Genomic DNA, 26,752 nt, shown 5'->3' with positions numbered 1-26,752 from the left:
ACTTCGTCCGCGAGAAGATACAGTTGGGTTAGCTTCGTGTTCTTCATGTACCGACCACCCAACAGTTTGCCGACATTATGACAAAGGGGCTTCCAACCGCTGCATTCCAGGAGTTTCGCTCCAGTCTTTGCATCGCCGACGCCGATGCTTCGACTGCGCCGGGGGGGGGGGGGGGGGGGGAGGGTGTTGAACGTGGCATATCTTGTATTGCTATTCCTATCTTCTCTAGCCTTGTATAGCTGACTTCTAGAGATATGGTAGGATTAGTTTTCTTATCACGCAAGACATCCTGTGTATGTATTGTAACCTACTTCATAGAATACAATGAGTTGCATCCTACACCTTTCTACACGTGAGATGCCCGTAACTATCCATGCGTCTAGGATTTTCGAATCACTCGAGGCCATTGCCCCTTCTTGTATGCCATCATCATCGACCAACCATCCAGGGACGGAGCCAAGGGTGGCCGGGCCAGGGCCATGGCTCCCTCCATGCTAATTGTTTTTCTAAAAAAACCTTATATTGTTAGCACAAAATTTAGATATTTGGCGACCTCTAACCTTTTACCTCTTCTATCCCCTCCCCCGGGCTCCGTGTTTGCAACCATCAGAACATGGAAACAACGCGAGCCCGGCTGCCACCTTCCACCGCAAGGCTGGATATGGCTACGACATCCTCCAACAACGGTGGAGGTGCTTGGTTGCCACATAAAAAGAAGAATTTTCCTTCTTTTAAAACATCGGTATTGGCCGAGAGACAATCATATATTCATATAGATTTTCCACGCGGAAGGAAAATGACGTTGTCGTCCCATATAGACATTAATCCACATACCCCCCAGTTTCAACTCTATGTCACACATGAAAGTACACCAATAAAAACGATCCCGACGGCCCGTGCGACTTGATGAGATGAGAAGTCACCGCGTGCGATGGATGGATCGATCGGTCGGTCGGTCGACGATGCGATGGCACGTCAAATCCTTGAGCTGTGATCAGTCGTAGTACGTACCTCTTTTTTCTCAGGGTGTGATTAGTCGTACTTGGACGAACGTACGTACGTGGAGTACGTAGGAAACGGTCGGTTTCTCTCACTGCTGCAGCTTCTATGCAGTTCCTGTCTCAGTCTTGCTCACTGTTTCCTTGTGTTACAGGGCACGCAGGGCAGGCACCGCTCGCTAGCCTGATTGATTGATGGATGGATCGGTTGCCTCGTCTCGCTTTCGGGCTCGGCTGTGCTTCAATTAATTAGTGCGTAATGTCGGGCTGTTAAGCACTTCAATGCAGCTAAACCAAGTGTTGCACTTGCTTAAAACACTGGCACTGCTAGTTGGTAGTAGGAGTAGTAAATTTTTGTTCCCGGCCTCCTTTTTGGGCACTCCATGTAAGAATATTTGCGTGACGCGGTCAACGCACATGGTCACTGGTCAGCGGTCAGCAAGGCCAAAGGCCAAACATTTTAGTAGCAATATTTTGCCAGCTGCCCAGCCCTGTGCAGATGGACACGTCGGCCATGGCCTCACGCACGCGATGCATGCGACCAGATTACACAGCACTTTAAACTTTGACAGCCTTCATCGAGCGGCGTGAGTGAACGATCCTGTCGTGCATGTTTTGTGGTTGTAGCCGTAGACAGCGGCATGGTCGGACTGCATGCATACGGGCACTGTTTGTCACGTTGCTTTCCATCTGCTTATCCATGCAGACGGGCCACCACCGCCAGCACCAGCAGCAGCAGGTAAGGTATCGCCGGTACGCACCCCGAGATCTGCCATCTTCGTACCCTACCCGACGACGCCGACGGCGGCGGCCACTAGGACCCCTCCTCACGACAAACCACAGGACCATGAAAGCATAGCAATTGTAGCATCTACATCCATCTACTTTTGAAATCCGATCGCAACCGTACGTACTTCCTCCGTTCCTAAATATGTATCTTTCTAAATATTGCAATAAGTGACTACATATGGAGCAAAATAAATAAATTTACGCTCTAAAATATGTCTATATACATTCGTATGTGGTAGTCCATTTAAAATTTCTAAAAAAACAAATATTTAGAAACGGAGGAAGTATGTAGGAGTACGTGCCTGCATGGCCTGGAAAATACAGGCGGGAAATGCTAGTCGTTTAGAGCCCAAAACATCCAAGTATTTTTAGTGGATGATTTGCCACGGGCCAAGCTTGTGTTCGAAGAACGGGCGGACGTGTGAAGCTCTAAACTCTCGGGCAGATCCAAAGTTTCCGTTTGAAACAAGGCGCAGGTTGTAGGTACCTGTACCTATCGGCTCTAAACGTCAAACCCTAATTATTGGCGAGCAACCAGAACAATTAACACAAGAAAGCGAGCTATCTTGTTATTTTACTTTTAAAGGTTTTTTCTAGACGATGGAAGAACATCTCCCAGCCCCTGTACTGTACCCTCGTAAACTATCGTTTTCAGTTTTAAATAGCCGGCCGCCTCCCTGTTGACATTGGTTTGATAATTTCGTAATATATGGCTCCTAGCTAGTAGTACAATGCATCCATCTATGAACAATAGTTCCTCTTTTGACATCAGACATCAGGCTTGACGGATTTTACATTACAACGGAATTCAGATCTGTAATTAAAATTTTCCCTTTAGTATCGAAAGTGTCCTTCCGCACCCGAGCTCAAATGCTCCCTCATGAACCGACAATAAACAATAGTAAAAATATATACAAACTGATTTTTCTTTTTAGAAAAAACATTGCTGATTTTTTCTGCATACCTGCAAATTTTTATGAAGGGAAAAAAATCCTAATTCTCTAGGCAAAAACAAAAAAAAACAAAATCATTGCTCTAAAATGCTTTCAAAATTAGTCTTTTTGGGAGTACCGACATATTTTTATCAGAGCATTTTGGAATGTTTCTATTCACCAAATTTTGTATGTATGTACACAATTCGTCAATGTTTATTGCCAAACTATTACAATTCTAGAATGTTTTTAGTCTTTTTTTAATTACACTGTTCATGAGGGAACATTTGAGCTCGGGAGCAGAAACTACATGCCCCTTTAGTATATGCAACCATCTTGTATTCTCTACAGCGGATTTGCCTATCATTTGTGATCATATGATTGAAAATTATATGTGAAAAAAATGTGTATTTGTATCCTTTGCATCGCATGATTGCGCCATAAAGATCCATATGGACTTTAAGTTGAGAAAGATCTCTTCTTGGGGATTTATCTGGTTTTGTTTGTTGTAGGATTCCACAAGCCCATATCACTTTTGATGATGGCAATATTGTGGCCAAATTACCCTTGCTATAGCCTTGGGACCACGAGATATGCGCCAACTGGTACAAGGAGGAAGGGAGGGGGTAATTAATGGAAATAGCGCTTCAAAAACATGAAGTAGCAAGTATTTGGATGAATTAAACGTTCTTCTATATTTGTGTTGAAGTACAAGTATACCTCACATTTTATCCATACATATGGACTTTTGAGTTCAAGAGCCAGCAGACACGAAAAAGAGTTACAACCCACATGTAAAAGGGAATGTTGAAGTACAATGTATGTCATCATTTATCCAATATTTCGAGCTTTTGAGTAAAATAGTTGATGCATTGATGAAAGAGTAGCATACACACAAAAAATCATGCGTGAAAAATCAATGATGGAAGCTTACAAAACCGAATCACGTTGGTTATTTCATACTTCCTCCATCCTGAATCGGTAGTGTTAGATAGATCCGTATATAGACAAATCTAAGACAACTAATTTGGTGACTACATAAAAAAAACCCGATAACTACAGTCGTAAAACCCGACAACTGCATCAAGACTATTTGCCAACTTCATCAGATAACTTAGTAATTGCTTTGTTAAATGCAGTAACTACATTAAAACAATCTATGAACTGCATAGGAGAGCCAACCTAGTACTCCCATTTTCCAAATATTACAAGGCAAAGAGGCATATTGATTGTAATTCTATGTGCTACTAATATGGAGCATGATAGTATGGGAGAATGCACTCATGGAGATGCTAATAATTGAGCATGCATGCACTTACTGGCCGTGCATAGCTAGAATCCAATGTGCGAGTAGTTGGGAGCATGCATTAGCCTTGATTTAGATGCATGTGGTGCTAGCAATTTTTCTCAACTGCCTTTTACCTTTTCGCAGCTCATTCCTTTGAGAGAATATACAGAGTATGTACTGCAAAGTAAGACCATGGTGTGGCGTCGCATGTAGTATGATCCATTAAAAATATTAATGCATGGTGGATCGTAAAAACAAATAAATCGAAAAGCTTTTGGACTGGAGGAACATCCTTTTCTAGTTCAGATAAGTAAGGAAAAACCATCAAACCACCATTTGCAAGTACAGCTTTGAAAACATTACAACTATTGATCATAGTACCGATTTGCATGTCCAAATGCTTCGCTACATGCACAAAAGGTACAACACACTGAAAAGTAAGGTGCTCTTAGAATACTATCTCCAGCCTATGGCGGGATTCTAAGTACATTTCATCATCATCTCATACGGATGCAACTAGTTGTAAGGAGTTGCATTTTTGCAGATTTGAGCTGGAACACTAGAGCAACAATTAAGAGGAGACAAGACACATATCACTTGAATGCACTCGCAAAGATATGATCCATCCCTCCTTAACTAGGACTAAGGTACCCTAATTACTACTGAATCAACGTTCGTGCTGCCTCTCACCATCTCAAGCATAGTGGTATCTACCTCTTCTCAACAATTATCAGACCTTCATCTCATCGTCAACAGACTTGTGTGATTTTTTGTTGGACATGATGCTATTGAAGTTCTCTGATTTACACAGCAGGATCTCAATCTGAAACAAATGACAACAATAGATAATGAAGGTTTCATGCATGGACTCATGTCACAAATGAAGTTTCACTAGTCATGAGACATGTAATGTCAAGGCATCTTGCCTTGGCTTTACGGACGAGTCGCCCCTTCGACTCATCTTTGGTGCCAATTGTTGATGTCAGGATCTCTGGAGAGGGAGAGGAACAAAATCATTGACAAATTTAAGTGTAATTTACTATCATTATATGAGGATAAGTTTGATTATTTAGATCGTATACAACAATTATGTGGCTTACTCTTTTCTGTGGCCAAACCATTGTTCTTTAGGATCTCCGATACAGTCACCACAGTGCCAATGGCTGGAACAAAAATTGGCTTAGAAATACATAGCCAACAATGAAGTGATTAAAGAAAACATCAAGCAGTAAAAGGTAAGGTTAGTAAGCATTCGTACCCATCCCCAAAGCAGAGAGTTCAACCTCATCATAGTTCTGCATGTACCTCTGCAACCAGCAATTTTACGAATGAGAGAAATAGCATGCTAATTCGACCCCTTTAGAACAAAAGATTCATGAAGTTTCAATGCCAAGAAGTAAACTGGCAAAATATATCCTTGGCCTATTGTCCATGTATTGTAAAAGAAAAAATGGAAGATACCAAGGTTTTGTGTTCATTGATATCATTAGTTTCATTCTACTATTCTTAATTCTATTATTCAGTTGCCTGATATTAATCAATTTCATTATATTGTCCATTGTATGCAAGGTCATTGATTGGCCATTTTCTAAACTACGAAAATATAAGCATGTGATTGCAACACGACCCGTTGTTAATGTGAATCAAATAAGGTTGCTCATGAGTTGCCTCTGGAGGTTTTGGGCCTTGGCGCTCTTGTGTCTGGCTCACATGATGTTCCGTGATGTTTGGAGTATGTGTATGTTCGTCTTAATCCTATCCTCAAGCTCGAGTGTTTTTTTGTATTTCGTGTTTGTATTTGGTTTTCGCTTGGTTTTTCTTACATAAAGGATATGTGTATGGGTTTTGAATCCAATTTCTCTCACTAATAAGAACAACTCTCCTCTTCATAATGCAATTGTGGGAGCTCTCTGCCTCGTGACGAGGTTCCATAAAAAATTACTCATTTTTGCATGGAAGTATAAAAGAACTATCCTAGTTTTGTTCCAAATCAATTGATTTGGATAAGGCATACCTTGGCGAGGTTAACGTAGAAGTAAAGCGGCTTCTTGTTGGTGGACACCTGGATCCGGTTCTTCTTGGCCGACACCCCAGCCTCAGCCTCAATATCCGCCTCCACCTCCATCTCATCGGCTTCCACCTCGGCATGGGCGGCCTTCTGCTCTCCCACCACCGCCACCTCCTTCTCCTCAGGCGCCTCCTCCTCCACCGCCTTCACCACCTCCCTGACCTCCTGCGCCTCCGACTCCCCCATGGCCTGCGCATGCAGTTGCTCCACCGCCTCCTCCCTCGCCGACGGCCTCACCGCTTGCATGGTGGCTAGAACGCTTGATGGTGTGCGTGCGTTGGTATGGGACAATGAGAGAGAGGTCGAGAGTGGATAGCCGGTCATGGTGGTGCATACAAGTAGCACTAGAAGCCTGGCACCGGTGGTTGCGAACGTTTGTGTGGTCACCCGGAGGTGCCGGTTGCCCTAGTGGTTATTCCTGGTGCATATGTGTGCATGTTTTCATCCATCTGGACCGGGGAATAGATTAACGAGAATTTCAAATATCGTAAAATCCACATTGCATAGGTGTGGATGCATGCACTCGGATGTTGTCGAATGCCAATGAGATCTTGCCTATATAAAGAGCACATGCATGCATGGAGGAACCTCACACAACATTCTGATGTCAACATATTAATTTCAAATCCTTTTTAAATGATTTATCTCACAAAGTATTAATACGATTTGCGATCCGTCTTCACCGATGAATTTGCCTCGACGAGGGCTTCAAAACAAGACCTTATATTGATACATTTTGACAATAGTTTCTTTGGTCCCCATTAGTTGTCACATTATGTCGCCGAGGTTGTCATTTTAAAAGAGTGAATGGTCTCCATGAAGATTACGTATAATTGTCAGGTAATTATTTTATACGATTTAGACATTGCAATATTATGCAAAGTTAGAAGGCCTGTTTAGATTCGGTCTCCACCAGTCACGCCAAATCTTTGGCACGCCAATTAATTGGCTGACGTTTTGGTGGCCATCTTCTTGCCGAGGAATTGGTGTAAAATTGAACTGCCACCGCAGATCAAGCCTAGGCAAGCCAAATTTTTTGGCTCCCATTCCAAATGGACACACACCACACGATCAACGCCGATTATTTGGTTCGGTTTGGTTCGGCGGGTGTTGGCTCAATTCCAAATATATCCAAATTACATAAGTGCTAACAACAAAAAAATTGGTACAATATAAGAACTTCATTACTCAAATAGCAGAGTTACAGTCAGCAGCCAAAAGATCTGCTATGGCATTTTGGGGCATCCTGTAACCACAAGTAGGAGTGACATGTACCCAACGAGGCACGAGTGATTTTAATTTTGTACTTCCTTTTTTTTTGCAAATTTCTATAATCTTGAATATTTTCTCCGTAAAGAAATATAAGAGCGTTTACAGAGGGAGTACAACCCAGGATGCATTAACTGTAGTACATGTAATGTTCTCCATGGTAAATAGCTAGGGGGTACAAAAGTACAAAAGAAGAGTATGAAATGCACAAAACGTGGTCGAAAAAGTCCTAAGGTCCAAACTGCCAAACGGTCGTCACAAAAGACCCGCCGCAGCGTGTAGTCGTAGACCAGTCGCCCATTTCCCTCCTTCCCTCCCGCCCTCCTCGTCGACGGACGAGACGATTCCCGCTCCCTCCCGTCGTCTCCCCTGCCTCCCCCTCTGCTCGCGACCAACCGCCCTGCTCCCGCCGCCACATGACGCAGGACGGCCATGGGATGCCTCCTCGGTAAGCTCGCGGACGCGCCGGGCTCCTCCCTCTTCTTCCCTGCCGCCGTGACCGCGAAGGCCGGGGAGGGCGATGCCGAGGCGCAGCTCAGCGCGCCGGCGCCGGTGCACATCGCGGCGGTGAAGAAGGACGCCTCCGGGTGGCCGCTCTGGCTCTCCTCCGCCGCCGGCGACGCGCTCCAGGGCTGGGCGCCCCGCTCCGCCGACGCCTTCCAGAAGCTCGAGAAGGTGAGTGAGGAGCACCACTCTCCCTGATGGCCTGATCCTCCCTCTGTTCCCTGCCGCTGCCTAGCTAGGTAGCTCGTCCGGCCGTCTTTGGTGGTTGTTGCCGGAAAAGCTTGGCCTCTTTCTCTCGAAACGCCGAAGCTGGAGCGGCGAGTGGTTGGGGGAAGCCTTTCTGGGCGGCTTTGCTTCGATTTTGGTTCGCGATTTCGTTCTTCCGTGTCTGCCCTGCCGCGTTCTTGAGCCAGTAATAATCAGATAGCTTGCCGTTCGAGTTCTTGCTGACAAGGAGTGCTTCCAAAGGAAAAACCAACCTCTTTTGCGGCAAGAAGTAAAGAACAAGGGTGAGAGGACAAAAAAAAGTGGTCGTTGATGATGCCCCCTCCGTAGTTCAACACATAAACAAACCCCAAATTCCAAGAGCCGGGCCGTTAAACAAGAGCAGGCACGAACAAATCCCGAGCTCTGTTGAGATTTAAGAAACCAACAGCCTCGCTTTCCGTTGATACTTTTTCTCTACTGTCGGCATCACAGGAATTCGTAGCAACTCCGAACGGGAAAAAATATCGGCAAACAAAGTCAACCCGGCTGCTCGCACTCCGTAGAGTTCTGCTGTGTTGTGTTTGGTAATTTGTTTTGGTTCTGAATTTTTTGTTCCTCTTTTGTGTGTGTGCAGATTGGGTCGGGCACGTACAGCAACGTGTACAAGGCGATCGAGGTGGAGACCGGGGCGGTGGTGGCGCTCAAGAAGGTGCGGGTGGATGGCGTGGGCGAGGCCGAGAGCGCGCGCTTCATGGCGCGGGAGATCGCCCTGCTCCGCCGCCTCGGCGAGCATGACAATGTCGTCCGGCTCCACGGCCTCGTCACGTCACGCCTCGCCACCGCGCCATCCCTCTACCTCGTCTTCGAGTACATGGACCATGACCTCACCGGGCTTGTCTCCGCCGCCACGGCCTCCGGCGCACGCTTCACCTTGCCCCAGGTAACCAGAGCATACTGCTCACCTCATCACTGTAAGAGTGACATACACTTCTTGAAAACCTTTGTCCATGAATTGAAATGCGCATTCATCGTTGAGAATTCTGTATGCACCTGAAAAACTAGATGTAGTAGCATTTTTTACAGTTGAGCAGGATATATCACCTGAACCAGCTTGTTAACTCGGGTTCGTGAAAAACTGCTTGTTCATAATGTACGTGAGATGATGATCTCCATTTACATTGGCATAAAACCTGTTCTTTTGTAAGCTTAATGGACTATTGCACTTTTAACTAAAAGCGATCTGGTATATATGCATGATTGAATTAAACCTTTTGGCGCCATTTCGAAGAGATTGATTTTTCATGGTTTCTAGAAGGGATTAGGTTATCTGAGGAATGGAACTTCTTGCTTGCCTGGTTAAATGACTTGCTTGAATTCTAATTGATGATGTGGCGAGTTGACATATTCCTGTAGTCTCTTGATAGTCAAATATAGGAGCTGACAAAAGAAAAAAGATGGATCACGTAGATGTTTTCAAGACAAAATTGAACATATCTTGGACCACTGCAAATGGGTGTATGTGTACAAATATGTGTTTTTTTCTAAATAGAAGAATTGTTGTATGAAAAGTATTAAAAATAAGTCCAAAATAATAATAGTCTCTACAGAAATCTAGTCTAGATTCTAGTACATATAGCTGGTTAAGTAGGATACAGTAATTTCGAAGTATACTCAGTCAGAACTAAAATTTGATACTCTCCGAATGGAACCAAATTTTCTCTTCTGGAACAGAAGAAGAATCATTGACAGATCGTCTGTAAAGAATTTTGCCTTTGGCTTTTTGTAAAGATGCAAACAAATCAGTCGCTCAGAAACACTGTGATGATGTGGACCTGGAAATCTGTTGGACTACCCAAGTAGAGTATTTTTTTTACTAGGTTTGAACTTTGAACACGGCTTCCAGTCCAATTGACAAAGACAGACACTCCAATGTTTTCTGTTCACACATTGCTTGCAAGAATTCCCATCAGATGTTTCAACTGTCAACATTGGCTGCAACTAAATCATTTCATTTAGAATTGTCGAAAGTGTGAAAATGCCTTTCTTTTCCCAAAAGCAAGGCTCCAACAAGGACCATCTTTTTCCATGGACACACTTATGATATCATTGAATTGTGTTTCTTTTCTCATGAAGTGTAACTGTCTGTTTGCAGGTGAAGTGCTACATGAAACAGCTACTGTCTGGAATCGAGCACTGCCACAACAAAGGTGTCCTTCACCGCGACATCAAGAGTTCGAACCTGCTGGTCAGCGAGGACGGGATTCTTAAGATAGCCGACTTCGGACTGGCCACTCATTTTGATCCTGATAACCCGCGGCCCATGACTAGCCAAGTGATCACACTTTGGTATCGTCCACCTGAACTAATGTTAGGTGCCACTCACTACAGCGTTGGTGTTGATCTTTGGAGTGTGGGTTGCGTGTTGGCCGAACTCCTTCTCGGCGAGCCTATATTCCCCGGACGAACAGAGGTTGGTCCACACGAAATACGAGCTTCGCACAATTATTTGCAGAAAATTGCACACTTGGAGACTAACTTGTGCTCGTCAGGTGGAACAACTTCACAAGGTTTTCAAGCTATGTGGAACTCCAGCAGACGATTACTGGGATAAACTGAAGTTACCACACCATACATTCAAGCCATATGAGCGGTGTATGGCTCAGAAATTTAAGGACCTGGAACCATCTACCCTATCACTTCTAGAGACTCTCCTATCTATTGACCCAGATATGAGAGGCACTGCAACTGATGCTCTGAACAGTGAGGTTAATACTGCTTTCACCCTCAAGGCATCTACTTTGAAACAGTAGGAGTCAGTCTCAACTTGAAATACTGCTAAAAACTCAACTGGAAGCTAGCGATAAAAACAGAGTAGCCACTATGCAAGAAGATAATTTGTGATTGGTCACAGTACATGGATTAAAATTGAGTTGGCATTGATATAATATGTTAGATACATAGTTTAAAATAAGAAGACAACAAATAATAATCTTCTCCTCACAAGAGCTTACTGTTTGCTGTGAATTCAGTTCTTCAAGACAGAACCATATGCCTGTGAACCATCAAGCCTTCCACGGTATCCGCCGTGTAAAGAAATGGATATCAAACTGAAGTATGAGAAGCACAAAAGGTCCTGCTCAACCCTTTCGAACTTATTTTTGCTATTCTCTTGTGTCACCAGAAGCTTCAACATCTGTTATACTATATCTTTCAGAAAATTGAGGGCGAATGGGTCGGTAGAACGCCAGACAAATACCAGAAAGCCCATCTCACAAAATCATGGTCGCAGAAGAGTATTTACTCCAGATGTCAATAATAAGCCACATGGAAACCCAAAGGTATGTTCCCCTTCTTTTCCTTCTGCAAGAATTTTGTCTCAACTGTATCATGCGGAAATTACCACTATGCCTGACAAAAAAATTGCATTTCTACTTCTTGTGTCCTCTTCTATTGACGCTTTTATCAACGCTCTATTTAGACATATAATAGAGCTATGACTAAAAGGAAAATGTACATATTGTTCTATAGATACCAAGACTGGTGACAAGTACAAGCACAACCAAACTCGAGAGATTTCCTCCGCCGCATCTGGATGCATCAATTGGTCATAGCATAGATACCTTGGCCGATGTAACAACCAACGAGTTCTTCTCATCATCGGTTGTGGAGCTAAAGAAAATGCCGAGCCTACTATTTGGTCACGTGAAATCTTACCTGAACAGCCCAAAGAAGGGAATGCACAAAGCGAAGCCAAGCCTCACGATGGCGCCTTCCACGGTTCTAATAGGTGCATTCCGGCCGTACTCGCTTGGCCATCCGATGGAGGTGAGAAGAAAGAATAGGGATCAGCTTAGAGCCAAAGGAAAATTCCCAGTAGGTGCAGTCAAATGACAAGCTAATTATGTCCCTCTTTTCTAATCTTTTTTTCTTCTTCTTTTCTTACATCCCATTGTCCCAGTAGCTTTTTTTTTTGTGGGGTAGTAGCTGTTCATCTTAATACACGACTGATAGGCTATACTTGTATAGTTAGAGAGCATAATAAAGTAGAGTTGTGAACAACGATTCTATGTACATATGAGATTTCACCAGTGACATGGATTCAGATGATATAATATCAGACACTGTAGATAACTGGAAATGGTCTTAATCTTGGGAAATGCTTGCTTCCGACCCTCTAGCATTTCAAGAACAGAGAAAAATTCCCAGAAGAGAAGGCTTGCATGAACAGTTTCCAAACTAGTATGCTTATCCATTTTTCTGCAACACTAACCAGTAATCCTTCTCTAATGAACAAAAGGAGCACTCACATACTGGCGCTCCTCGAAACCAGTTGCTCATATGCAGGGTTAGCTCACAAACAACAACCAGGATTAAGTACAGAAAATTAACGCCGCAAAGCATCATAGGAGGTGACTGAATCATCCACATTTTACATGATGACACATAAAACGTGAAGCACACATGCACTGCCTGGTCAGAGATAGGGCTCTGCAGCAACAGCTTGTGAAGCAGCACCGGGACGGTGGGGAGGTTTCGCAGCAGGAGGAGGAGCTGAAGTTCTCTTGCTGTGACAGACGATAAAGCTGTGCAGCGCGCCGACGACCGTCTGGCCTCTGAACTTCAGCCACCCATCCTTACATTTGGGCAACTGCGGTGCGTATCAGCGGGATTCAGAGTAGAAGAGTAAGCCATTGGTGCATTTGCAAATGCTGAATTTGCTGTGATGCCTACCTCGCCGGAGCATTGTGGAGGATCGTTCTTCCTGACCGCCAGAGTAGTGTCTGCAAGGAGTAGGGCGTCGCCGGAGCAGTGTGGAGGATCGTCCTTCCTGACCGCCATAGTAGTGTCTGCAAGGAATAGGGCGATTCAAGGTGTCAGCGCAATGCGCCTGAATGAAACTTGTGTGATGCAGAACAAGCAAGGAACAGTGACAGGAGAAGGGGAAGGGGAACAAATTACCCTCGGCACTGGCGAACCCGTCGTCGTCCGCGTTTTCATCGGCTTCCTCGGCCACCAGAGCGTCGACCCGGGCCGCCTTCTGGCAGTAGATCCGGAAGCTGGGAGAGCCCGGCAGCGGCGCCGTCTCTTCCCCATCCTTGGGCTCTGGCGCCACCTTACACCCCTTTCTGCTCACATCCGCCTCCGATGCCGACGCCGACGCCGAAGGATCCTGCGGAGGCGCCGCCGGGGGATCGGAGGCCCCGCTGTGCCCCGGCGCCCGGTCCCGCCTCCGCCGCTCGGCCCTGTCGGTCGACGCCGCGGACCCCATCGCGAGCGAAGGAGAGGGTGGGCGAGAGGGGGACGACGGGGAGCTGCAGCACGGGCGGACGCGCCATTGCGCGCGTGCACTTAGTACCGGAGGCGCGCGAGCGGCGGCGAGGGGTTCGCGGGGGTGCGGAGCCCAAATTTGGCGGGGAAGAGGTGAGGTGGCTGATGACAGGTGGGTCCCGCCTGGCAGGAAGACGGCTGCGGATGGGCTTTGCTGGGCCATATTACCCTTCGCGTTTCTGGGCTGCGGTAAGAATCACGGCCCGGCTATAAGAGCCTTTAGTGAAGATGGGCCGTTAGTGGTAAGCAGGCCTCTTTGATTCAAAATATTACCAATAGTCTCGAGAAAAAAATTCTAATGCCCCTAAAAAAGAGAAAATTCTAAAGGAAAATCGGAGGATCTAATCTTTAGATTATTTTGTACATGTGTTCTTTTGATCATAGGATGTTTTTCTTAGGAATCATTTGTTTCCAAGAGAATTCTTTGTTTATTCCCGTGTACAATCAAGCATGCAAACAATCATGGTGTTCCAAAGATAATTAGTTCTCGGTGCAACTAAGTTGCTTGGCAGACTGGGAGCGTGTGCGAGATGGTCCGTGGTTATTCCACGACTGCCAGGTGTTTTTGGCTAGCTATGATGGTTGGTCGGAACTGGAGGAGACAGAGGTATTCATGTATCGGGCATGTGTGAGTGTCATGGGACTAAAGGAGAAGTTGCGCACATGGAGCATCGCGTTGCAATTGGCCAAGAAAGTGGACGCCGTGGACTTTGTCGACGAGCAATCGGTGAAGGACAAGGAGGCGGGATCTGGGTGCACACCACTTTGGATGTCTGTAAACCACTGACGAGATGTGCTAGTCTAACCTTGAGGAAGAAGAAGATGTTTCTTGATTTCGAATATGAAAAGATGGCCATGTTATGTGGTGTTTGTGGCTTGGTTGGCCATGGCAGCAAGAGACATCATCTCCCCGCCTACTATAATCGTTGTTGAATACCATAGGGAAGAGTACTTTTCCAAGCGGCGGTGGCAATAGAGGAGGCCGTGCGAATGGCGACAGGGGCATCGATGTTGGTGACCGTGGTACCCACATGCCAAGGGAATACAATTTGTATGATGAGGATCTCAAGAGTACAGAGTCCAGCCCTGCACCCCCCCCCCCCCCAAGGTGGAGTGCTTCTTTCTTTGGGCTCCACCAAGAGATGCTCGGGTTTTGAGAATCAAGATGGTGTGAATATGTCAAGGGGACTTTTTATGTTAATAGATGGAAGGACTGCTAACCTAGTTGATACTGAGAACTTAAACAAGAAGTCAGAGGATGGTAATGACACTAATTCCCGGAACATCAAGAGGTAGAAGATGAATGAAGCAACAACCATGGACTTGACAACATTGGCGGGCTCCGACATGGAGTACCCTTAGGCCCAATAAATAACCTAGTTTGGAACAACCGAGGGGGTGAGGAACAGACGAACAATTCGTGAGTTGTTGGCGCTCACTCAAGCCAGTGCCCCCCAAGCTTGTCTTCTTATGTGAAAGTAGGCAAGCTTCAGTTCTTGCTCTGTTTTAGGATGAATCGGTGCAAGTTAATATTTTCGATAAATGTGACAGAACATTGATGTGCACATGGTTGATCTAGAGAATGCTACTAGTAGAAAGTACATATGTATATGGCGAGCCATGAACATAAAATAGACACCTCATATGGGAACATCGAGTACGTTTGCAAGCGATCTCTAATGATGTCACCTTGACCGACGAGATTGATGGCCAATCGACGCACGGCGAGAAAGAGTAATACGTGGGACACAAACGTGCCCACATCCAGCGAAGAGCATAGGACGTGCCAATTTTCTTTTGAAACGTGTCCAGATGTTTGATGGACATGATTGGATAATCGACCCCATATCCGTGTCCAGGGAGACACGACATTGAAGATGCCGTATGTAGACCCTGAAAAAACATCATCTTTTGTACATGGGCGATGATTGACTAGTAATCAGCGCACGCGTGACCCCAGCAGAGTAGTCCTGGTTTAGCACATGTGGATTGTGTGGATTGGTTGCTTGCATGCTTTTCCGAGAACAAATCCATCAATCCTGTTGTGATTAATTAGCACACATTAATTAGAGGGAAATCTCCCCTTGTCCTGCGGCATGCAGGCGTCTTGTAGCAACCGACACATCTCTTTTCCCTTCTCCTCTAACCGTTGCATCGGTTCCAACCATCGCGCCTTGTGCGATGCGTCTCTTCCAAACATATATAAGCTGTACTATTTCTATCAATCAATAGAAGTTGATCTTTTCACTCAAACACGTCATCACGCACGCTCTGCCGAGAGCACAGGAAGGCCTCGCCGACGGTGAGATGCCTGGACTCATCTCTTTCTTCCTCCGCCTCATCCGTGAGGACGGCCGCCGTCGCCGTTTCACAGCCCGTGGCCATCATGGAGTAGGCGGGCGCCGTCGCCGCCGATTCGGACGCCGTGGCGCTGGACAAGGCCACCATGCCGCTATACGCGGCCCTCGACGTGGCCTCCGCGCCCCCAGACACGGCCATCGCGCCGCTGCTCCCGGTGACCACGCCCCAACGGTGGCCGGCCCCAGCGCGCCTCCCGCACATGCAGGAGAAGAGATCCCCGGGCCCATGCTCGCGGCTCCAACGCGGATTCCGCCTCCGCCTCCAGCGCCGACTGACGAGCCCGGCTTCTTCGTCTTTGTGCCGTTCCCGAACGGCGCCGGAGGGACGATCCAAGCCGCTAGCCCGACGCCGGTCGCTCAGCCTGAAGACGTGGACGCCGGCCCGAGTCGCAGCGCCACCGAGCACCCACATGCCTCCACCTCCGTGCTGGACGAGGCACCGTCGTCCCCGCGCGCGGTCGCCCGACCGCGCCTCCAGGACTCCGCAAGCATGGAGGGACGCCGCTGCCTCTTCAGTCGCGCCATCGCCGCCATCGACCGCCGCGAAAGCAGCCACTCCGGCCTCGCCTCCGATCTGCCGAATGGCGTCCCTGCCGGCGTCGTCTACATCTCCTCGTCTGAGGAAGAAGGAGGCACGTCGGCGACCACTTCGTGAGCAGCAGCAATGGAGTGTGTGGGGTGGCGGCGCACAGGACTTGGTCGGGAGGATTGGGATCCCTCGATCCCTAATCACCGGCCGTATAAAGGCCAGCCGACCGCCCCCACTCCACGTGGGCTTTGGCCTGTGCCCAGATAGTCCCTGACTACGGGCTGAATTGCAGAAATTTCTCTTTCTTTCTTCTGTTTAATCCTTTTAACAGTAGTTATAGCCTATGTATCACTGTTCTAGTACTGTTTAGCCTATGTACATGTAGTTATTTACATTCTAGTCTGGTATTTAGATTTACTCTATTTTAGGACTTGTGTAAATATTTGTAGGCGTGTGTTTACATTATGTAATGTATTTGATAATGTAAATAAAGAACCAGCATTATCTGGAAATGACATGTTCAATATGTTTACCACATATCAATTTTCGAGAACATGTTTCAGCGATTGAGATTAATTTCTCTTGCACAACAAACTTGCAAAATTTTGATACACGCCTCCCTCATTATATTTGGAATCACGGTCTACATTTTGTCCAATTCGACAAATGATTACCTTGAATGTGCACTTCCTTATATTTAAATTGATAACATACACAAGGTAATAGAAACAAGCGCATCTACTGACATTGTCAGATTATGTAGCCTATTACCGTGAGATCCATGCGATCTTCGACGTGTTATGTTCAATCAATTGAGGTCTACATTATTCAAGTTCTTCACTTGAGTATCAAATTTTGCACTATTATTACAATACAACCATGATGGTTTTAATTTACCCTCCGTAAATTAATTATCTCTGGTTCATCCATGTAGGTAAACGATGACCGCAAAAGAATTTGAGGAGCTTGCCCTCAATGGCCACAACTACCCTACATGGGCCATAGACGTCAAGATCAGTCTTGCTTCCCGTGGGATAGCGCGTGCAATCCAGGGTCCGGAGACTCCTCTACCGGCCGGAACCACGCCGCTGACTGAACAGCAAAACTATGCAGCTTTATACATTATAAGGCACCATATTCACCCAGATCTAAAGTCTGAGTACTTAGAGGAGGAATCTCCCGGTGCTTTGTTTCTAGCCCTCAAAACGAGATATGAACAACAGAAGGCAGTCGTCCTGCCAGAAGCACTCCATGATTGGACTCACCTTCGTCTGAAGGATTTCAGTCCATTAGTACAACCAAAAGTTCATAAGATAAGTTCCAAACCGCGTTTTTGCGGGAAGGAACCTACTGATGCGGAGAAGATAGAGAAAACTTTATCTACTATGCTCCCTTCAGACAGGATCCTCCAGCAGCAATACCGTGCTCGCAACTATACTGTCTATTCCGAGCTTATTCATATGTTACTTCAGGCTGAAAAGCATGATGAGCTACTCGCTAAGAATGGCTCTCAACGCCCAGTTGGGGCACAACCTTTACCTGAAGTTCATATGAATGTCGCGAATAGACAAAAGTTTGATGGTGCCTTTAGAGGCAATCAATCAAATGTCCAGAACAAGCGAAAGCGCATTAGGAACAGGAGGTCTGGGAACTCAGACAAGGAAAAAGGCACTGCAAAGCCCAAGCATGATAAATCCCTGCTTTGCAACAAGTGTGGATGCTACACGCACCCCACCGACAAGTGCAAGATCCCAAAGCATCTGGTTATGTTGTACCAGCAATCTCAGGGACGCAAAGCACCTCAAGGGAAGAGGTTCGAAGCCAACTTCAACCTTCATCCAGACAGCGCCAATGGAGCCGGTAGTTCGCACAACGTTCCTCCTGGACCGAGCAACACCATTGCATTCCATCAGCCAGAGGACCTTGCTGACACGGAGAACATGATGATTGAGTATACCTCAAACGACGTGTTTGGAGACTTCGACTAGTCCCACTCCTTAGTGATCTATTTAGCTATGCCCATTTGTGATGTTGTAATAAGAACATAAGTATTGTTGTTGTCTTTATATTGTATCGCACTTTTGATATAATAAGATTGTCATTGTACCAACATATTTGATATAAATAAGATTGTATTCTATGTATTTACATGAGATTTTCTTATTGAAAGTTCTTTGTCTTATATATAGTTCCCTACGGTGACAATCCGATGGAAGAGGAATTATGCCTTGTGCATAGTGCAACCACAAACTCCATACTGAGGGAGATGAAATATTTTCAAACTTTGAAAAAGATCAATGGAGATATTCTAACTATCGCTGGACGCGATACGGTAATCGTTGGCACTGGACGTGCCATATTTACACTCCCAGGCGGTACACAAGTGATAATTGAGGATGCTTTGGTGTATCCCGACTCATCACGTACCCTGATCAGTTATAGAGATATCCGTAAAAATGGTTTTCACATTGAAACCCATGAAGATAACAAAGAGGAGTATCTACTCTTCACCAGAGATCACGGATATGGCAAGAAGGTACATGAAAAAATTCCTTCTCTATCGTCTAGTTTGTACTATACGTACATCAAACCCGTAGAACATGTTGCATACAAAGTAATTTTTCAAAATGTTGATGCATTTCAAACATGGCATGATCGCCTAGGCCATCCCGGGATCGGGATGATGAGAAAAATTACTAGCAATTCCATTGGTCATAATTTGCTTGAGTCAAAATTTCCTCAATCTTCAGACTTTGTGTGCACATCTTGTGCCATGGGAAAGCTAATTTTGAGACCCTCTCACCTCAAAATACAAGCTGAACCACTTCAGTTTCTTGAACGTATTCAAGGAGACATTTGTGGTCCCATCCAACCATTATCTAGACCTTTCCGGTACTTCATGGTTCTAATTGATGCATCTACACGATGGTCACACGTGTGTCTTCTGTCCGTACGAAACCATGCATTTGCCAAGATAATGAGGCAAGTCATTAAGTTACAAGCCCATTATCCAGAAAGTCGAATTCAGACAATTCGCATGGATAACGCTGCAGAATTCTCCTCACGTGCTTTCAATGATTATTGCATGGCCCTGGGGATTGAAGTTCAGCATTCTGTTCCATATGTCCATACACAAAATGGTTTGGCTGAATCATTGATTAAAAGGATCAAACTCATTGCAAGACCTTTGTTAATGAATTGCAACTTGCCGACCTCTTGTTGGGGTCATGCGGTTCTACACGCTGCTGACTTGATACAATTGAGGCCTACTGCATATCACAGTACTTCCCCTCTGCAATTGGTACGTGGAAATCCTCCTAGCATTTCCCATCTGCGTAAGTTCGGATGTGCTGCATACGTCCCGATCTCACCACCACAGCGGACATCCATGGGCCCACATAGGAAACTGGGGATCTATGTGGGGTACAAATCGCCGTCGATTATTAAGTATCTGGAACCCCTTACTGGGGACCTGTTCACAGCTCGTCACGCTGGTTGTATATTTAATGAGGAACACTTTCCGGCATTAGGGGGAGACTTCAAGTACCAGAAAGAATGCCCGGAAATTGATTGGAATGCTCAAGCCATTTCGTCCTCTGATCCACGTACACAAGAGACCGAACTCCAAGTTCGGAAAATCATTAATTTGCAACATCTTGCAAATAACCTGCCAGATTCATTTACTGATCTAAAAGGTGTTATAAAGTCCTTAAATCTGGCCAGAAATGCGCCCGAAAGAGTGGAGGTACCAATAAAAACCACTCAACTCCCTGTTTCTAAAAAGAGGGGGAGTAGTACGGCCTCTGACCTGGAACAAGCTTCCAGCAAGCAACAAAGGAAACCGAGGAGAAAAAATCTCTGAGTCAGTAAATGCAAGTCAGCTCAACGTTGACAAACACCTTATGGGTAGTATACACCCAGTGGAAGGGCAACCTCCACAACCCAACTTCAGTTTGCACACACTGGCTGGGCCATCGGAACACCCAGACTCACGCGTATTGGGAAATCATGAAGAGTCACTAGGAGTGCAGGAAATTTCCATCAACTATATCGATTCTGGAAAATCTTTTGATCGTAAGTCTACGACTGTCGACATTTATTTTGCTGAAAAATTGCAGATATCCTTCTCACTGATCATGATCCAAAGACCATCGTTGAGTGCCAAAAGCGCTCCGACTGGTCTAAATGGAAGGACGCAATACAAGCAGAAATTGCCTTGCTTAACAAAAGAAAGGTATTCACTGAAGCAATACCGACACCTCCCAATGTTTTCCCCGTCGGATACAAATGGGTTTTTCTCCGAAAATGGAATGAGAACAATGAGGTGGTGAGATACAAAGCAAGGCTCGTAGCACAAGGGTTCACGCAGAGACCCGGCATTGATTTCAATGAGACATATTCTCCTGTAATGAGTGGAACCACTTTCCGATACCTTATATCTTTGGCAGTGCAAAACCGTCTATCTATGCAGTTGATGGATGTCGTGACCGCATATCTTTACGGGTCACTAGATTCGGACATGTATATGAAGGTTCCTGACGGAATCTCTATCCCGAATACAAGCGCAAAACGCAACATGTATTGTGTAAAACTTAATAAGTCAATATATGGCTTAAGACAGTCGGGACGGATGTGGTACAACCAACTTAGTGAGTTCCTTCTACAAAAAGACTACTCCGATAGTAGTGATTGCCCATGTGTCTTTATCAAAAAGTCCTCTACAGGATTTTGCATCATTTCAGTGTACGTCGATGACCTCAACATCATTGGCAACACACATGACATTGATGAAGCACACAATCACCTAAAAATGGAATTTGAGATGAAGGATTTGGGTAAAACCAAATTTTGCTTAGGTATTCAATTTGAGCACCTTCCCTCCGGAATCATGGTATACCAAGTTGCTTATATCCAGAAAATATTGGAGAAATTCAATATGGACAAATCCTACCCATCTAAAACTCCCATGGTGGTTCGCTCTCTAGACGTAGAGAAAGATCCGTTCAGGCCAAGGGACGAGGGAGAAGAAATATTGGGACCTGAGGTTCCATATCTTAGTGCCGTTGGAGCGCTCACGTATCTTGCAAATTGCACGAGACCTGACCTCGCATTTGCAGTGAATCTACTTGCTAGACATAGCGCAACTCCCACCAAACGCCATTGGTCCGGAGTTAAGAATATCTTTCGATATCTCCAAGGCACAAAGGATCTTGGCCTATTCTTTCAGTTCCGGAGAAATCAGGACTCTGGTATGATTGGATACGCCGATGCTGGCTATTTATCTGATCCCCATAATGCCAGATCGTAGTCCGGCTTTGTGTTCCTACATGGTGGAACTGCCATATCATGGAAGTCTTCTAAATAGACTCTGGTGGCAACATCTACCAATCATTCTGAAATAATTTCATTATTTGAGGCATCACGCGAATGTGTGTGGCTTCGCAGAATGATAAACCACATACAAAAGTCATGTGGAATTGGTTCTATAGAATCACCTACCATTATCTACGAAGATAATGCGGCTTGTGTTGCACAGATGCAAACAGGATACATTAGAAGTAATATCACTAAGCATATTTCTCCTAAGTGGTTTTTCCCCCATGATCTTCAGAAAAAGGGGAAAATAAACATCTTGCAAATTAAATCATGTGAAAATCTTGCTGATTTATTTACCAAGCCTCTACCAAATTCTACATTCCAGAAATATGTTCATGGAATTGGTATGCGACGACTTCGGGACCTGCAAGAATCAGGGGGAGTGTCTCCCTGAACTGTACCTGTTTGAAGTATCATATTACTTTTCTTTCTCTCTGTGAGTTTTATGTTTCAGGTTCTCATCAAGTATATTAATGAAGAATCACCGGAGAAGAATCCTTTTGAGATGATGATGCAACCTGGACAATCTTTCAAGATGACGATTCTACCTGATGATTATATGACGATTCTATATGGACAAGTGTAGATTAGGGGGAGTGTTATGATTAATTAGCACATATTAATTAGAGGGAAATCTCCCCTTGTCCTGCGGCATGCAGGCGTCTTGTAGTAACCGACACATCTCTTTTCCCCTCTCCTCTAACCGTTGCATCGGTTCCAACCATCGCGTCTTGTGTGATGCGTCTCTTCCAAACATATATAAGCTGTACTATTTCTATCAATCAATAGAAGTTGATCTTTTCACTCAAACAAATCCGTCCATCCATGGAAGTGTCAACCAAACCAGGCACGGCAGACACGGTCCCTTTCTTTCTTCCATGGTTGGCTCGGCTACGCTACGCTACGAATGCATTGCAATTGCACTTGCACGGTCGTCGGAAAAGGTCCATGAGGCATGGGCTCCCTCCCCTCTCCTCTCCTCTCCTCTCGCTTGCAAGTCATCGCCATGACTTGTACTCCCTCTGTTTGATATTACTTGTCGCAGAAATAGATGTATTTAGACGTATTTTAGTACTAGATATATCTATTTCCGAGACAAGTAATTCCGAACGGAGGGAGTATATGTACGCGCCGCAAAGAAAACGATGTGATGATGGAGCCGGTGAACAGACAGACGCCACGGGCTACGGCACTGCCTGCCAGGGAACACTTTCTTTGCGGAACAAGCAACAGATTTTGTCTTTCTTGCTTCTCAATGTGTATATCGATTTTGGATCCGAATATTTTAGGGTTTTTAGACATATATCTTGTGAACATTCGTGATTTTCTTCGGAATTTTTTGAAACATTTAAATTTAATGTTTTGATTTGGTATCATGAGAGCATTTAAGTGTTGGTATCACCTGATATTTTCGCACAAGGCAACACTCCCTCTCTCTCATTTCTGGGCTCTTTGACCAAAGAGACCTGCATTTCAACCTTGGAGGCTTCTATATTTGGAATCAAAGGTAAATGATTTGTCTCATTTCCCTTCATTAATTAAGGAGAACGTAATTGCACAGTTAATTAGCGGAAAACCAAGATCGACACAACAAACACACCGATGACAAGCAGTGTTTGGGTCTCCACGGTACACATAAACCTCGTTCCAGGCCGTTGGTCAAATTTACCACAGGCACAGCACCAGAATCTTTATTAAAAATATATTATTACTTTATTGTTCATTCTATAAGAAATCTTCACCAACACGAAACACAACACCAAACATGGCGTATCCCATCTTACACCGATGTCATACAACAAGCGTATCACATCTCAAGATGATATCAGTCTACGGTTCAGTTTATCTTCTTCAGTAACATAGAGACGGCAAACAGGGTAGATCACTCTCATCTTCCCTGTTACACAGCAGACGTAGCATCAGGCATCAGGAGTTCTTGGGCACAGTTCATGACATCTTCTTTGCTTTCTTGTCCGCCCACTCCTTGAGTTTGGCGTCAATCAGCTTTTGCACATTGGCATGGAAGCCAGGATACGGTTCGTAAGCGGCAAACTTGTGGAGAATCTGAAGCAAACGACAAGATTGGCATGACTTGTAAGGCAATCTCTTGTCGATCATCAGAGTGATGATGCTACAGAATGCGTACCTCTAGAAGCACGAAATATGGGGCCATCAACAAAGCCTGGACAAGATTGTCAACTAGAGCAGGTGCCCGCTTCTACAATCAGAGTAAGTGTCAAGTATTAGTAATCCTTGGGCAAGAATTTTCTACAGGTGGTGCTCAACCTACTATTAATAATAGCTTGGTAGAGACTTGCCTCAAAAACTCCATGGCCAATGAATTGCATAGTCCAACAGAACAGCTGAGCTACCAATACCACCTGCAGGGAAAAAACAAGAATTTATGCTTGATCGATTTATGTTTTGTAATCTTCTTTTCTATAGCCACAAAGCATCTTCAGCGCAAACTATGCATCATCATTCATCCTAAAGCAAACGTCACACAATCAAAATTTCAGGAGTTAAGAAGAAGGGATTGAATCCCCATGTAAGCATCTTCAACACGGCAAACTGTGCAGCATCCTTCATCCTAAAAGCAAAAATCGACATAATCAAAATTTCAGGGGTGACGAAACAGGCATTGAATCCCCAAGTAGGTGTCGGCAGTCTAGCTTTTGAAACTTTAAGCCTCAGAAACCCAGACCCACTGAGACCAGATAAAAAAGCGTGAATTTCACAAGTGCGGCAGAATCAGTAAAGCTTGAGACTATTAATTGATCAATATCATGTGTAATGGCCTTTAAAAGTGCACTAATTAGGAGTAGAAGGAGCAAGCAAACATCTAGTGCAGTGTGGTTTATTGCGAGTTACAGCTAGCTCACGTAAAGACAAGTGCATCAACCATGAACAATGATCAGATCAGCACAATCCATGCTGTAATTTCTATGACAGGTAGATGAACTCCCCTCAGAACAATAGTACTCCTATTTTGTGTTACAGAATATAACTTCTCTGCTTAAAAGACAGAAATCAATCGTCAAACGACCAACAGTCCCATCTTCTACCAGGAATTTCATTTCATCACAGGCAACAACAAGTTTTACTACTTGCTATCTAATTATTGTACACTACAATGCATTTCAGAGCTCATTGTGGTATTTAGACATTTGCAGTCAATAAAATAGTCTCAAGCTGCACTAATTTTTTAGCATGTACTCTCTCCGTCCCATAATGTAAGACGTTGTACAATATATGTTTAGTCCTGAACCCTTATCTCTAAATGAAAAGCAAGCTTTGATTGCTCCATATCCCTTTTCAGTTTAATTGATCTCTGATGCTGTTCAACGAAGATGACCACAAACTCTAAAAATCCCGTTCCCCACTACAGAAATTCAGCGCACATAGCCTGATCAATCCAACCGCAAATCAATTATTTTCTTCTCAAATCTCATAGCCTATCACCACCACACCAAATCAGAAAAGTATGAATACTGAAGACAGACCACCAGAACAAGTTCAATCAAAGGAGCGGGGCTGTGTGATGCAAAACCTTCCATCCGAGGGAGAAGCCGAGGCGGGCGGCGAGGGCGGAGCTGGCGCCCCAGCAGAGGAGGCAGAGGAGGGCGGCGAGCGCGCCCGAGCGGCGGTCGAGGGAGACGTAGAAGGCCCCGTAGACGGCGGTGAAGACCGCGGCGGCGCGCGGGAACGGGGCGGCGATGTGGAGGAGCAGGAGGGCGGTGAGGAAGATGGGCCAGACGAAGAGCGCGTGGATGAAGACGTTGACCGGGTTGCTGTGGTACGCGCCGTAGAAGGCGAAGTGCCGCTCCAGGTCGAGGAACCCGCCGCCGCCGCCGGCCATCGCGGGATTCGTCGATCGGGCGCTGCCGCTCGCAGACGGAGGAGGCGCGGCGGAGGCGGAGCGCCGGGGGGGACGGATGGGGGAAACGGCGGCGCCTACAGTACTTACGAAGGGCGGGGAGGAGTGTCGCTCTACTCTAAGAGATTGCCGTCGACTTTTGCCTTCCTTTTATTTGACAGAGAACAAGGCGGGGGCATGTCGCTGGTACTGCTCTGGCGGCTCTATCATTCATTCTACAGTTTGGTCAGACCGTGCTCCGGTCAGATGAAATATACAGTATTCAGAATTATTTTCGTCACACAAACCTTTTTTATGGAGTACTATATTAAAATAGATTAATTAAATCAAAGAATCGGGACACAAGGACGAAAAATGCATATGGTGGCCGACCCATGGAGCCCTTTTTCTCTGCGAAAATACTAATATTCCACATCTTGAGTTGGTTAGGTGGACAGTGGTATTCCCAACCCACCAGGGTTCAAATCCTGGTGCTCGTGTTATTCCTGGATTTATTTCAGGATTTCCCGCGATGCGCTTTCAGTGGGAGGAGATGTTTCCGTCGACGACGAGGCGCCTACGGTGACTTCGTAAATCTCAAGATGATATGCCGGCCCAGTCTCTCGGAGGTGCTCATAGGGGTAGGGTGTGCGTGTGTGCGTTCATAGGGGTGAGTGTATGCGCGTGTATATGAGCGCTTGTGTCTGTACTGATGCTCAAAAAAAAAATTGAAAACAATTATACACACAAGCATGTATTTTTAATATCATGTGAGTACAAATTTATGGACATATAACTCATATGTGATCCACACGGAAAAGGTAAATGCATAGTTTACAATGGGTTTTTTCTTTGTTGTATTTGGGCCAAATATTCGTCTTTCTTGAAAATAATAGAATTGGTTCATGAAACTTTATACATATTTGAAGAACATATATATGTATTTGTAGAAAAATATATTTTCAAAATTTTATATACTTTTATGATTTTTTAAAGGGCTCCGTGGAGCCCGCCCTTTATAACGTCTCACTCGACACAAGGAACACTTCCATTGAAAAAAACTCCTTAGCTCGAGCTCATATGCACCTGCTGTGAACAATCAATTCAAAAAATAGTAAACAAATTCAAAAATAAAAAATCATAGCAAATATTGGTGAAAACTTAGAGTGCTTACAAAATTTTATTAGGAAATGACATTCGTGGAAGTTGTGCCAAAAAAATCGATGCTCCAAAATGTCTTCAAAGTTA

The 26,752-nt window shown here is 45.1% G+C and overlaps 5 protein-coding genes and 1 pseudogene across 5 annotated transcripts; 3 read left to right on the top strand and 3 right to left on the bottom strand.

The window, feature by feature from the left end:
• Window positions 1–4,322: 4,322 nt before the first annotated feature.
• LOC125549042 (uncharacterized) lies at window positions 4,323–6,399 on the bottom strand. Its single transcript, XM_048712540.2, has 5 exons — window positions 6,022–6,399; window positions 5,266–5,314; window positions 5,108–5,170; window positions 4,934–4,998; window positions 4,323–4,830 (listed from the first exon to the last, which is right to left on the bottom strand). The coding sequence occupies exons 1-5, from the start codon at window positions 6,397–6,399 to the stop codon at window positions 4,738–4,740; spliced, it is 648 nt and encodes a 215-aa protein (XP_048568497.2). The 3' UTR covers window positions 4,323–4,737.
• A 1,219-nt stretch (window positions 6,400–7,618) lies between these two features.
• On the top strand, window positions 7,619–12,186 carry LOC125545813 (putative serine/threonine-protein kinase At1g54610). Its single transcript, XM_048709848.2, has 7 exons — window positions 7,619–8,019; window positions 8,690–8,995; window positions 10,208–10,525; window positions 10,605–10,820; window positions 11,085–11,185; window positions 11,270–11,393; window positions 11,584–12,186. The coding sequence occupies exons 1-7, from the start codon at window positions 7,777–7,779 to the stop codon at window positions 11,944–11,946; spliced, it is 1,671 nt and encodes a 556-aa protein (XP_048565805.1). The 5' UTR covers window positions 7,619–7,776; the 3' UTR covers window positions 11,947–12,186.
• A 97-nt stretch (window positions 12,187–12,283) lies between these two features.
• On the bottom strand, window positions 12,284–13,395 carry LOC125545814 (uncharacterized). Its single transcript, XM_048709849.2, has 3 exons — window positions 13,015–13,395; window positions 12,787–12,902; window positions 12,284–12,703 (listed from the first exon to the last, which is right to left on the bottom strand). Exons 1-3 carry the CDS (start codon window positions 13,322–13,324, stop codon window positions 12,530–12,532), a joined length of 600 nt encoding a protein of 199 aa, XP_048565806.2. The 5' UTR covers window positions 13,325–13,395; the 3' UTR covers window positions 12,284–12,529.
• Window positions 13,396–14,506: 1,111 nt separating this feature from the next.
• Window positions 14,507–18,416, top strand: LOC147981163 (uncharacterized). The gene is made up of 2 exons (XM_087513862.1): window positions 14,507–15,685; window positions 17,207–18,416. Exon 2 carries the CDS (start codon window positions 17,214–17,216, stop codon window positions 18,258–18,260), a length of 1,047 nt encoding a protein of 348 aa, XP_087369988.1. The 5' UTR covers window positions 14,507–15,685; window positions 17,207–17,213; the 3' UTR covers window positions 18,261–18,416.
• On the top strand, window positions 15,678–16,787 carry LOC147981164 (uncharacterized; annotated as a pseudogene).
• Window positions 18,417–23,312: 4,896 nt separating the features above from the next.
• Window positions 23,313–25,691, bottom strand: LOC125545812 (2-hydroxy-palmitic acid dioxygenase MPO1). The gene is made up of 4 exons (XM_048709847.1): window positions 25,199–25,691; window positions 23,967–24,029; window positions 23,795–23,866; window positions 23,313–23,712 (listed from the first exon to the last, which is right to left on the bottom strand). Exons 1-4 carry the CDS (start codon window positions 25,505–25,507, stop codon window positions 23,596–23,598), a joined length of 561 nt encoding a protein of 186 aa, XP_048565804.1. The 5' UTR covers window positions 25,508–25,691; the 3' UTR covers window positions 23,313–23,595.
• Between the last annotated feature and the right edge of the window lie 1,061 nt (window positions 25,692–26,752).

This window comes from Triticum urartu, chromosome 3A (genome assembly GCF_056163025.1).
Source record: "Triticum urartu cultivar PI428250 chromosome 3A, HENAU_Tu73, whole genome shotgun sequence".
Lineage (NCBI taxonomy): Eukaryota > Viridiplantae > Streptophyta > Magnoliopsida > Poales > Poaceae > Triticum > Triticum urartu.
This window is presented reverse-complemented; position numbering and strand designations above follow the sequence as displayed.

What these genes read in the sequence shown, in the direction of transcription:
- LOC147981163 (XM_087513862.1), top strand. Translation starts at nt 17,214, where the DNA reads ATGACCGCAAAAGAATTTGAGGAGCTTGCCCTCAATGGCCACAACTAC.
- LOC125549042 (XM_048712540.2), bottom strand. Translation starts at nt 6,399, where the DNA reads ATGACCGGCTATCCACTCTCGACCTCTCTCTCATTGTCCCATACCAAC. An exon ending in TCTACGTTAACCTCGCCAAG is followed by an intron (nt 5,315 to 6,021) that starts GTATGCCTTATC and finishes TGCTGGTTGCAG; the next exon opens with AGGTACATGCAGAACTATGA. An exon ending in ACTCTCTGCTTTGGGGATGG is followed by an intron (nt 5,171 to 5,265) that starts GTACGAATGCTT and finishes TTTTTGTTCCAG; the next exon opens with CCATTGGCACTGTGGTGACT.
- LOC125545814 (XM_048709849.2), bottom strand. Translation starts at nt 13,324, where the DNA reads ATGGGGTCCGCGGCGTCGACCGACAGGGCCGAGCGGCGGAGGCGGGAC. An exon ending in CGGGTTCGCCAGTGCCGAGG is followed by an intron (nt 12,903 to 13,014) that starts GTAATTTGTTCC and finishes TATTCCTTGCAG; the next exon opens with ACACTACTATGGCGGTCAGG. An exon ending in CTCCACAATGCTCCGGCGAG is followed by an intron (nt 12,704 to 12,786) that starts GTAGGCATCACA and finishes TACGCACCGCAG; the next exon opens with TTGCCCAAATGTAAGGATGG.
- LOC125545813 (XM_048709848.2), top strand. Translation starts at nt 7,777, where the DNA reads ATGGGATGCCTCCTCGGTAAGCTCGCGGACGCGCCGGGCTCCTCCCTC. An exon ending in CACGCTTCACCTTGCCCCAG is followed by an intron (nt 8,996 to 10,207) that starts GTAACCAGAGCA and finishes GTCTGTTTGCAG; the next exon opens with GTGAAGTGCTACATGAAACA. An exon ending in TATTCCCCGGACGAACAGAG is followed by an intron (nt 10,526 to 10,604) that starts GTTGGTCCACAC and finishes TGTGCTCGTCAG; the next exon opens with GTGGAACAACTTCACAAGGT.
- LOC125545812 (XM_048709847.1), bottom strand. Translation starts at nt 25,507, where the DNA reads ATGGCCGGCGGCGGCGGCGGGTTCCTCGACCTGGAGCGGCACTTCGCC. An exon ending in GCTTCTCCCTCGGATGGAAG is followed by an intron (nt 24,030 to 25,198) that starts GTTTTGCATCAC and finishes TTTTCCCTGCAG; the next exon opens with GTGGTATTGGTAGCTCAGCT. An exon ending in CATATTTCGTGCTTCTAGAG is followed by an intron (nt 23,713 to 23,794) that starts GTACGCATTCTG and finishes CGTTTGCTTCAG; the next exon opens with ATTCTCCACAAGTTTGCCGC.